Raw genomic sequence first — 12501 nt, 5'->3', positions numbered from 1 at the left:
ATGGAACTCTGAGGACATAACTGGCAATAGAAATGTTTTAAAAAAATAAGAGAACTGCATATTTGCCACTGAATTAGCTTAGAACGGAGGTACGAAATTCTGAGGGTATAACTGGCGCTAGAAATGTTTTAAGAAATAAAAGAACAGCAGATTTGCCACTGAATTAACTTATAACGGAGGTATGAAATTCTGAGGGTATAACTGGCACTAGAAATGTTTTGAGAAATAACAGAACATCATATTTGCCACTGAATTAGCTTGGAACGGAGATATGGAATTACCAGGATATAATTGGCATTAGAAATGCTTTAAGAAATAACAGATGATAAGAGGGGCAAATTCACAGAAATAAAAGGGGAAAAGACGTTTTTCAGATCTAGAGAGGGAGACAAGTCCCCCCACTTCCAATTGGCTCCTCTGTAGAAGAGCATATCTGCGAATGAATTGGTTTAAAATGGACGCATCAAGCTCGGACGTTGAAATTTTGGACGGAGACCGTTTTACATCTTTGGTCCCCTAAGAAAAAAAAATGTGCATATGCGTCAAATAGCAGGAACAAATTACATAAATCAGAGCTAGAGAAACGAATTCTAATGTTCAAAAGGTGATTACTAAAATATGTATAAAAAAAAAGGGGGATTGTGCCGATTAGAAAACAATGAAAGTGGGAGATACTTTAGATCAGTGGTTCTCTGCCGATTTCGGGCCATGCCCCACCTTGGCATTTCTAAAATCCTGATGTCCCCTCGTGATATCTAAATTTTGTTAATCAAAGTTTTGCGAGTATTCACCTGAAGGAAGCTTAAAAGACCATTGCCTTGGTATTTCTTTTTGGGTCGGCCTCTAGGCATACATTATACTAATTAAAAATATTGTCTGAACACAACACCTTTTATACAATGCATGACGTTGTTGCAATATTATCATGTATCTATTTTTGCCCTTTAAATGCGCATGAATGTGATGTTATTCACACGAAAGTTTTTTTTTCAGAGCTAAGGCTCTAAATTAGGGTCAGTCAAAGGGTGCAGGTCCTGCCCATGACCCACCAAATGTTGCCATGCCCCACCGGTGGGGCACGCGCCCCACGTTGGGAATCACGGCTTTAGATCAATGTTCTCAGTATGTTTTCAGTACTTCATTACTTTCATTACTTCATTAATAAACCCTAATATCTGGCAAGATAAAATAAAAGTTTATAAATTATACAATATACAGTTCACATTATACAATTATAAGCTGCATCCTGATGAAATAAAACATAGGCCAATTCAAAAATGAAGCTCAAGATTATGTAATCCTTGGTTTTATCACGTAAGCTTTATTTATATAATTATTATAATTAGCCACTGAAGACGAACCGTGAATGTCAGTCCAAAATATAAGCAACTAGCCTCATTTTCTAACAGGTTTAATCCTGTTTCTAATATTTTGTTCGTCATATCTGACCAATCTAGTCCCAATAATGTTCTTCAAACTGTACTTAAAGGAGCCTCCCAATCTTTCATTACACATTTAGTCAATCAATCAATCCATCTTCAGTCTCACCAACAATTATATAACAAGAAAACACAACCACATATTAAAACGTTAGTTACTAAAAAAAAGCATGCAAATATATAAATATATAATAAAAAAAAAAACTACAATGAGACCAATCAGCGGATATAGGCTGCCAGGCCAAGTTTGTCAGCTTTGTCAAACAATAGTATATAATACTACTACTACTACTACCAACAGCTCACTGCAGCACCAGGCCGCCTGAGGCCAACACAGCTACGCACGCTTCTCTTCCATCCTATTCTATTCAAGGCCTCCCTTTTTAGACCCTCCCAGGAAGTTCCCAGTTCCGTTAAATCTTTCTTCACGACATCCCCCATCCCAACCTCGGACCTGCTCTATTACAACCAAACGTGCTATCACACTACACCATAAAACCTTTCATGCCAGCAACCCTTTCAGCCCTGGACGGTTGGCCGAAAAGGAGTATGCACAGTAGTGTATACCTTCTTTAAATTTGATGGTTCTGTGCTCCAAATCAGCAACCCTCTGAATCGTTATTTTCTCCAGCCTTTAAGGTCTTGGTAATTCCAAGTAAAATTTTTAAACCTCGTATAAGACGTTTTGGGCAAAATTAAAGTAAAATTTCTTCCAAATGAAGCTTTTCAAGCTGATGCGAGTGGCGCAACTATAAAAAATCACTTATTTAGTTGTATAGATATCGCCAAAATATTCTCTTTTTTTAGAAGTTTTTAAAGAATTTTTTTCTAGAATAATATTTTTTGAACACAGAATACTTGTACAAGCTTCTTAAAATTCTTTACAAACAATCTACTTTTTCCATTAGCCTATATAACGTAGATAATTTCGGAGACCACACAGCCTGTCCCTGACGATAAAATAAAAGTCCAAAATAGGGATAAAATCCTTTTTAATAGACAGTGTATAATAAATTTCACAAAAAATACCAGATATTTCGGTCACATATACAGTGACCGTCATGAGTAGTAAAACTATCAACGTCATCAGAGTTTTACTACTGATGACGGTCACTTTATATGTGACCGAAATATCTGGTATTTTTTGTGAAATTTATTATACACTGTCTATTAAAAAGGATTTTATCCCTATATTGGACTTTTATTTTATCGCCATTAGCCTATAAGTTGATGCATCAATTATTATTTTTTTCTTTTTTTCTCCCGTGCATTATTTACAAGTATGTTAAATAAAAGGTAAAAAGGTAAAGAATACAGACCTAACAGTTCCAGCCGGCGGTGTTGACTTCCGTTTCATGGCCCTTCAGCCAGGAAATTTGGCATATTTCTACACATGAGACGTACGCGCAAGGACTACAAAATTATCACTCTTACCCATACAAGGGACAAATCAAGAGCAACTTCAATCCTACTAGGTCTTAAATACTTTCTCGCTGGTCCCAGTAGCAACACATTTGCCTTGAAACTTACTTTTGCCCTGCTAACCTTTACACCAAAAAAATAATCTTTACCTTACTAGCGAGAGTAAGAAACGGGCTTCTTACATGTGGAAGTCCTATTTAGATATTTATTGCTTTGAAGGTATAACTAATTTAGTGTTATAACAGTTACCACATCCTGTCATAAACAAAGTTTTGGCTCTGTTGAAGTGACACTATTCATCACATAGACGAAGCCTCATTAATGTACACAAGACTATTTAATATTTAGTTAGTTGCAAAGCTCAACTTCAACGAGGATCATTATTGCTTCCAATACTTTTAAACAATCATTTTACCTCTACAACAATGGGCGAAAAAACGTCTTGAATTTTTTCCATCTTGTTATTGTACATGATCTTGCCAATTTTTACACATTCAGAAAGTGGCACCGGACGGAAATCCGTTGTGTATAGATCAGCTCGCAACCACGCTGAAAGAAGCTTTAAGTTAGGCAGGGTTGCCGACATTCCAATAATCTGAACAATGAGCTCTTCCCTAAAAAGAAAAACGACAAGGGCATCATTATATTCCCAAAGATATATATATATATATATATATATATATATATATATATATATATATATATATATATATATATATATATATATATATATATATATATATATATATATATATATATATATATATACAAATAAATTACGTATCTAAATGTAATAACGGTGAAAATAGACTGATTTTTTGGGGGGGGGGGTGGAGGGGGGTTGTAGCATCTTCAAATATAAGACTAACACTACATTTGTGTCTATATCCTTTGTATATGTGTCTTAAACCTGAGTGTTTCCAGGAAAAAAGAACTCATAAATCAATTTAAACGGAGCATTTTATCCTATATTGCATTTTTAAATTTAATATATCCAGTAAAAGATTTTGAAATCCTGGCTAAACTCGTAAAATAAAAGTAAGAAACGTAAGTGAGAAAACAGTAAGTAAGAAAAGTAATTAAGTACGAAAAAGCAGCTCTCCACCAGACCGCAATTTTGGGCCTAGAATTTTGATCAGTAATAGTGGTAAAAATTTGTTCATTCAATAATCCTCCCAAATCTCAATTTTTAAATTATACTTGTAATGGGCCTTTTTTTCTTTACTAGGCTGTTTCTATCGTGATAACCATGCCAGTTCAATATTTTTAATAATTGGGGCGGAAGATCGTGACCCTCTCCCCAACGAAATAAGGATGACACGGTTTTATGTCAAATTTTGAACAAATATGACACTTCTCTGGCTAAAACACCCAGCTTTTCTAGAAGCCGAATTTTGGGTTCAATTGTCTGATTACTAAAAGAAAAGATGAGAATGTGACAAGCTAGATAACCGTTTGCCACCCAACTCTTCAATATCGGACTGTCGAAGAAAAATTGTATTTTGGATAAATTGATGAATAGCGAAAAAGTGGAATTAGTGCTACATATATCTGAAGAGTATTTCGAGCTCAGGAAAAGTCACTGTTTTTAAAGGTGGTAGGACTGGAGGTAGGAACTTGGAAATACTTTGTAAGAGATTGAGAATGACTTAATTTTGAACTAACATCTAATCTTAAAAGTTGTAGCTATGTAGCGTTAAAATTTCTCAGTAAACTATAGGTCAATCTTCTAGAGGAGAGAAATGGAGATTAGGAGTTAAGCATAGCTGGGATCTTATTTGGGCGAAGATCTACCTTTAACAATTTATTAAAGTGGAAGAAGAATATTTCGAGTTAGTAAAAAGCCACGCATGGTATTTTATTTTTGTTTTAAAACCTTTAATAAAATATGTATAGATACGATTATATTATACAAAAAGCTTTCATTAGTCCTAAGTTATAAAGGAGTTAATTTTCCTAGTACCCAAATAAGAGATTAAGAATGCAATATCATGTTTGTTCCCCACTCCGTGATTGTCAATTCAGTAGTGTGTGTATGCATACTACATATTGTGAACACATAAAGAAAGAAAATCGAGCAAAAATGGGGTTTTTATAGGTCAAATGAAAATACTGAAAAAACAAAGCGAATATTTCGAGAATACAAACGAATATCTTCCCCATCGCAAAACAAAATAATGCTACCAAGAAAAGTGCAGAATAAAAAAACAACAAAAAACAAAAGCGAAAAGTCAACTTGAAAAGAACAAAAAAACCAAAGAAAAAACCAAAAACTTAAAAGATGAATAAAATTCAATACAAGCCAAAAATTAAAAGAATTAAAACCAAATACCTAACAACCATAAAAACGAGTTATTCGCCAATATCCGCGATTTGCACAAAATCCAAAAAAAAAATATGAACTGCCATCGACGGATACTAGCGAACAACTGACAAAGAAAAGGAACAATTCATTCACTCAAAAAAACAAAGCGAACCAGCAATTAAATAAGTTGGAGAACTATGTCATTTGATTTCGGATTTTAATTAATGCATTTCTTGCAGACACCCTTTGAGACCTAAGGGGTTGTTCACGTGTTTGATTAGATGACTGGGAAAGTGGTTCAAGGTTTATTTCAAGGATTACTAAAGTATCGGCTTCTCTTTTGAGAAAACCGAAACATGACTCGTTTATCTTTAAATCACCCGAATCTCTGTTTAAAGCTAGACCTAAATGTTGGTATTTATAAATTTCAAATGCTTTTCTGTAGTGCCAGACTATACCTTTGTCATGCGAAATTAAGCCAGCTTGATTAAACAAAATAATAAGGCCTGGTTTTTCAAAAATGTGCTCTGCAAGGGCAGAGTCAAAATTTTCTGGTTTTTTTCCGCTTTTTAAGTGTATTATTAATTGAACTAGAGTGCTGAGTTAATCTATCCGTTAGTAGAGTAGTACCTTATACTTTGGGTACTTTATGTTCCTTCCTGTGCTATTTGGGGGGATTACGTTCCATGGCACCTTTCTAGAGCATGTACTTATGGATTTTCTTGCCTTATGTTCCTTGGCGTCTATCCAGAGCATGTACTTATGGATTTGCTTGCCTTATGTTCCTTGGCGTCTATCCAGAGCATGTACTTATGGATTTGCTTGCCTTATGTTCCTTGGTGTCTTTCCAGAGCATGTACTTATGGATTTGGGTGGCTTATGTTCCCTCCCATGTTATTCTAAGGGTTTATATTCCCTCCTATGCTATTTTAAGGGCTTATGTTCCCTCCCATGCTATTATAAGGGTTTATGTTCCCTTCCATGCTATTCTATAGCGCTATGTTCCTTCCATTGTTATTCTATGGGACCTCTACACGTGATTAAACACGTTATGAAACTACGTGCTATTTGCTTATACCCCGTTGGTACCATTCCAAACGAGCCGGGATTCCCCACCTGCTAATAAACATTGCAAAAAAGATAGCAGTATGAACGGGGATTCCCCAGACAATTTAAAATTGGATGCTACAAAGAGAATTGCTTGATTGACATTTGCAAAAAGGGGTAAGGGATTTGCGGATTGGAGTGTAACTCGAGAGTAGTTTGTTATTAAAAAATTGTATGCTACAATCAGAATTGTTTGATTGACATTTGCAAAAAGGGGTAAGAGATTTGCGAATTGGATTGTATGAAGGTGGAAAAAAAAAAGAAAAAAAAGGATTAAACTAATTATCAGTTAAGGTAACCTCTCGGGGTTGTTAACTCAGGCAATTTGTTATAAATTTGAGACAACATCAATCTATGAAAATGGTTAATGATGATAGAATGACATTGTGAGTTAACCTAGCTTTACTTCTTCGATGTGTTCTGTATAATACACAAGTTGTGTTTGAACAGTGTTGTCAGTTTAAAATAGGGTCCAACGTTATAGTATACTAAAAAGTTGATACTAAGAGAGATGTAGATGACAAGAAAATAATCTTAATAAAGAAATTCAGAACAAACCATAGAAATCCTTGCAAATCAAGTAGTAAGGTTTATGTGAGTACGAACCATCAAGGATCATAAGCACCAATGACCCTAACCAGCAGAGACATCAACCCTCCATAGGTCCCCTATCCTCAAACTATAAGGGCGCCCCCTCCCTCCAACTTTTTGGCCCCCCTCCCCATTTTTTTTATTTTTTTTTAACATGATATATTTTTTTCAACTTTTTTTTACATGTCTTCGAATGAGATGAAACATACTTAAATTCAGTGTTTTGTCGTGGTTTACCTCGTCAGAGTTACATTCTCTTGATTTTTCAAAGTTCATTTTGGATTTCTGTCATTTAAATGCAAGAGTTGGAATATTTCAGTAGTGTTTTGTCGTGCTTTACCTCGTCACAGTTACATTCTCTTAATTTTTAAAAGTTCATTATGGATTTCTTTCCTTGAAATGCAATAGTTGGAATATTTCAGCATTGTTTTGTTATGCTTTACCTTGTCACAGTTATATTCTCTTAATTTTATCAAGTTAATTTTGGATTTTTACATTATCTTGATTTTTCAAAGTTCATTTTGAATTTATTTCATTGAAATGCAAGAGATGGAATATTTCAATAGTGTTTTGTTGTGATTTACCATGTCACAGATTCATTCTCTTGATTTTCCAAAGTTCATTTTGAATTTCTTACATTGAAATGCAAGAGTTGGAATATTTCAGTAGTGTTTTGTCATGGTTTACCATTTAAAAATTAAATTTTCGTGATTTTTCAAAGTTCATTTAGAATTTCTTTCATTGAAATTCAAGAGTTGAATTATATCAATAGTGTTTTGACATTTTTTACCATGTCAAAGTTACCTTCTGATAATATTTAAAATTTCATTATGGATTTATTTCTTTGAAATTAAAGAGTTGGATTCTTTTAGTAGTTTTCTGTCTTTGTTAACCTTTTGACAGTTACGCTTTCATTATTTTTCATATTTTATGTTGAATTTTTTTCATTGAAATGCAAAAGTTGTATGATTTCAGTACTTTTTTGTTTTAGTTTACATTGTCACAACTCCATTCTTTTTATTTTTCAAAGCCAATTTTAGAATCATTTCACTAAAATGCTAGAGTTGGAATAGTTAACTAGTATTATGTCATTGTTCACCTTGTCACCGTTACATTCTCTTAATTTTTCAAAGTTCATTTGGATTTTTTTCGTTGAAATGCAAGAGTTGGAATATTTCAGTTGTGTATTGTCGTGGTTCACCTTCTCATAGTTACATTCTCTTGATTTTTCAAAGTTGATTTTGGATTTCTTTCGTTTAAATGCATGAGTTAGAATATTTCAGTAGTGTTTTGTTGAGCCTTAGCTTGTCCCAGTTACATTCTCTTGATTTTTCAAAGTTCAATTTGTATTTCCTTAGTTTAAATGCAAGAGTTGGAATATTTCAGTAGTGTTGTGTTGTTGTTTACCTTGTCACAGTTACATTCTCTTGATTTTTCAAAGTTCATTTTGAATTTATTTCGTGAAATGCAAGAGTTGGAATATTTCAGTAGTATTTTGTCATTGTTTACCATGTCAAAGTTAGAATTTTCTTGATTTTTCATAGTTCCTTTTAAATTTTTTTCATCAAATGCAAGAGTTGGAATATTTCAGTAGTGTTTTGTCGTGGTTTACCTTGTCAAAGTTACATTCTCTTAATTTTTCAAAGTTCATTTTGGATTTCTTTCGTTGAAATGCAAGACTTGGAATATTTCAGTAGTGTTTTGTCGTGGTTTACCCTGTCATAGTTATATTCTCTTGATTTTTCAAAGTTCCTTTTGGAATTTCTTTCGTTGAAATGCAAGAGCTGGAATATTTCAGTAGTGTTTTATTATCATTTACCTTGTCACAGTCACATTCTCTGGATTTTTCAAAGTTCCTTTTGGAATTTCTGTCGTTGAAATGCAAGAGTTGGAATATTTCAGTAATGTTTTGTCTTGGTTTACCTTGTCACAGTTACATTTTCTTGATTTTTCAAAGTTCATTTGAATTTCTTTCGTTGAAATGCAAGAGTTGGAATATTTCAGTAGTGTTTTGTTATGCTTTACCTTGTCACAGTTACATTCTCTTGATTTTTCAAAGTTCATTTTGGATATCTTTCCTTGAAATGCAAGAGTTAGAATATTTCAGTAGTGTCTTGTCGTGGTTTACCTGGTCACAGTTACATTCTCTTGATTTTTCAAAGTTCATTTTGGATTTCTTTCGTTGAAATGCAAGAGCTGGAATATTTCAGTAGTGTCTTGTTGAGCTTTACCTTGTCACAGTTAAATTCTCTTGATTTCGAAGGGGGTCATTAAATAGTGGAATTTATGAAGAAACTAACTCTTGCATTTCAATGAATGAAACCCAAAATGAACTTTTAAAAATCAAGAGAATGTAACTGTGACAAGATACACCACGACAAAACACTACTGAAATATTCCAACTCTTGTATTTCAAGGAAAGAAATTCATAATGAATTTGTAAAAATCAGGATAACATAACTGTCACAAGGTAAACTATGACAAAATACTACTGAAATATTCCAACTCTTACATTTTCAATGAAAGGAAACAAAAATGAACTTTTAAAAATGAAGAGAATCTAACTGTGACAATGTAAACCACGACAAAACACAACTAAAATATTCCAATTCTTGCATTTCACGAAAGAAATTCAAAATGAACTTTGAAAAATCAAGAGAATGTAACTGTGACATGGCAAACCACGACAAAACAATACTGAAATATTCCAACTCTTGCATTTCACGAAAGCAATCCAAAATGAACTTTGAAAAATCAAGAGAATGTAACTGTGACAAGATAAAGCATAACAAAACAATACTGACTTATTCAAGCTCATGCATTACAATTAAAAGAATCCAAATTAAAATTTTACAAATGAAAAAAATGTAACTTGAACAATTTAAAGCACAACAAAACACTTTTCAACTATGTAAATCGAGAAAGAACTTGGAAAAATCCAGAGATTATAGCTTTGATACAATAAGCCACGACGAAATACTATTGAAATATTCCAACTCTTGCATTTCAACGAAAGAAATTCAAGATGAACTTTGAAAAATCAAGAGAATGTCACTGTGACAAGGTAAACCAAGACAAAACACTACTGAAATATTCCAACTCTTGCATTTCACGAAAGAAATTCAAAATGAACTTTGAAAAATCCAGAGAATGTAACTAAGACAAGGTAAACAACGACAAAACACTACTGAAATATTCAAACTCTTGCATTTCAACGAAATAAATTCAAAATGAACTTTGAAAATCAAGAGAATGTAACTGTGACAAGGTAAACCACAACAAAACACTACTGAAATATTCCAACTTGCATTTCAACGAAAAAAATTCAAAATGAACTTTGAAAAATTAAGAGAATGTAACAGTGAGAGGGGAAACCACGACAAGACACTAGTTAAATATTACAACTCTTGCATTTCAACGAAACAAATTCAAAATTAACTTTGAAAAATCAAGAGAATGTAACTGTGACAAGGTAAAGCACAACAAAACATTACTGAAATATTCCAACTCTTGCATTTCAACGAAATTAATCCAAAATGAACTTTGAAAAATCAAGAGAATGTAACTGTGATAAGGTAAACCACGACAAAACACTACTGAAATATTCCAACTCTTGCATTTCAATGAAATAAATTCAAAATGAACTTTGAAAATCCAGAGAATGTAACTGTGACAAGGTAAAGCACAACAAAACACTACTTAAATATTCCAACTTGCATTTCAACTAAAAAAATTCAAAATGAACTTTGAAAAATTAAGAGAATGTAACAGTGAGAGGGGAAACCACGACAAGACACTAGTGAAATATTCCAACTCTTGCATTTCAACGAAAGAAATTCAAAATTAACTTTGAAAAATCAAGAGAATGTAACTGTGACAAGTTAAAGCACAACAAAACATTACTGAAATATTCCAACTCTTGCATTTCAATGAAAGAAATTCAAAATGAACTTTGAAAATCAAGAGAATGTAAGTGTGACAAGGTAAACCACAACAAAACACTACTGAAATAATCCAACTCTTGCATTTGAATGAAAGAAATCCAAAATAAACTTTGAAAAATCAAAAGAATGTAACTATGACAAGTTAAACCATGACAAAACACTTTTGAAATATTCCAACTCTTGCATTCCAACAATAGAAATTCGAAAAGAACTTTGAAAAATTAAGAGAATGTAACTGTGACAAGGTAAACCACGACAAAACACTACCGAAATATTCCAACTCTTGCATTTCAATGAAAGAAATTCAAAATGAACTTTGAAAAATCAAGAGAATGTAACTGTGACAAGGTAAACCATGACGAAACACTACTGAAATATTCCAACTCTTGCATTTCAACGAAAGAAATTAAAAATCAACTATGAAAAATCAAGAGAATGTATTTGTGACAAGGAAAACCACGACAAAACACTACTGAAATATTCAAACTGTTGCATTTCAACGAAAGAAATCCAAAAATGAACTTTGAAAAATCAAGAGAATGTAACTGTGATAAGGTAAACCACAACAAAACACTACTGAAATATTCCAACTCTTGCATTTCAAGGAAAGAAATCCAAAATGAACTTTTAAAAATCAAGAGAATGTAACTGTGACAAGAAAAACCAAGACAAAACACTACTAATATATTCCAGCTCTTGCATTTAGACGAACTAAATACACACTTAAATTTGAAAAATTAAGAGAATATTACTTTGAAGTATATAACAATACCAAAAAATACCTGAAACAGTACAAATCTTACATTTAACGAAAGAAATTCAAAATAAACTTTAAAAATCAAGAGATTTTTACTGTGAAATGGTAAACCACGACAAAACACCACTGAAATATTCCAACTCTTGCATTTCACGAAAGAAATTCAAAATTAACTTTGAAAATCAGGAGAATGTAACTGTGACAAGGTAAAGCACAACAAAACACTACTGAAATATTCCAACTCTTGCATTTCAAAGAAAAAAATTCAAAATGAACTTTGAAAATTAAGAGAATATAACTGTGTAATGGTATACAAAGACAAGACACTAGTTAATTGTTAAAACTCTTCCATTTCAACAAAACGAATGAAAAATTAACTTTGAAAAATCAAGAGAATATAACTGTGACAAGGTAAAGCACAACAGAACACTACTGAAGAATTCCAGCTCTTGCATTTCAACGAAATTAATCCAAAATTAACTTTGAAAAATCATGAGAATGTAAGTATGACAAAGTAGACCACAACAAAACACTACTGAAATAATCCAACTCTTGCATTTCAATGAAAGAAATTCAAAATGAACTTTTAAAATCAAGAGAATGTAAGTATGAGAAAGTAAACCACAATAAAACACTACAGAAATAATCCAACTCTTGCATTTCAATGAAAGAAATTCAAAATTAAATTTGAAAAATCATGAGAATGTAACTGTGACAAGGTAAACCATGACAAAACACTATTGAAATATTCCAACTCTTGCATTTCAACAACAGACATTCAAAATGAGCATTGAAAATCATGAAAATGTAACTGTGACATGGTAAACCGCGACGAAATACTACATCAATATTCCAACTCTTGCATTTCAACGAAAGAAATTCAAAGTTAAATTTGAAAAACAAATAGAGTGTAACTTTGACAAGGTAAACCATGAC

The 12501-nt window shown here is 32.5% G+C and overlaps 1 protein-coding gene across 3 annotated transcripts in view; it reads right to left on the bottom strand.

Moving 5' to 3' along the window:
• The window catches only part of PolQ (DNA polymerase theta), a 214211-nt gene that overhangs the window by 125551 nt on the left and 76159 nt on the right, over window positions 1-12501 (bottom strand). For all 3 annotated transcript variants that reach the window (XM_089093273.1, XM_089093272.1, XM_089093274.1), the window contains exon 7: window positions 3277-3475. In XM_089093273.1, coding sequence (XP_088949399.1) covers window positions 3277-3475 — 199 coding nt within the window. The remainder of the gene's footprint in view (window positions 1-3276; window positions 3476-12501) is intronic.

Source organism: Artemia sp. Qi Xiang Cuo, chromosome 8 (assembly GCF_049724085.1).
Source record: "Artemia sp. Qi Xiang Cuo chromosome 8, ASM4972408v1, whole genome shotgun sequence".
Classification (NCBI taxonomy): Eukaryota; Metazoa; Arthropoda; class Branchiopoda; order Anostraca; family Artemiidae; genus Artemia; species Artemia sp. Qi Xiang Cuo.
This window is presented reverse-complemented; position numbering and strand designations above follow the sequence as displayed.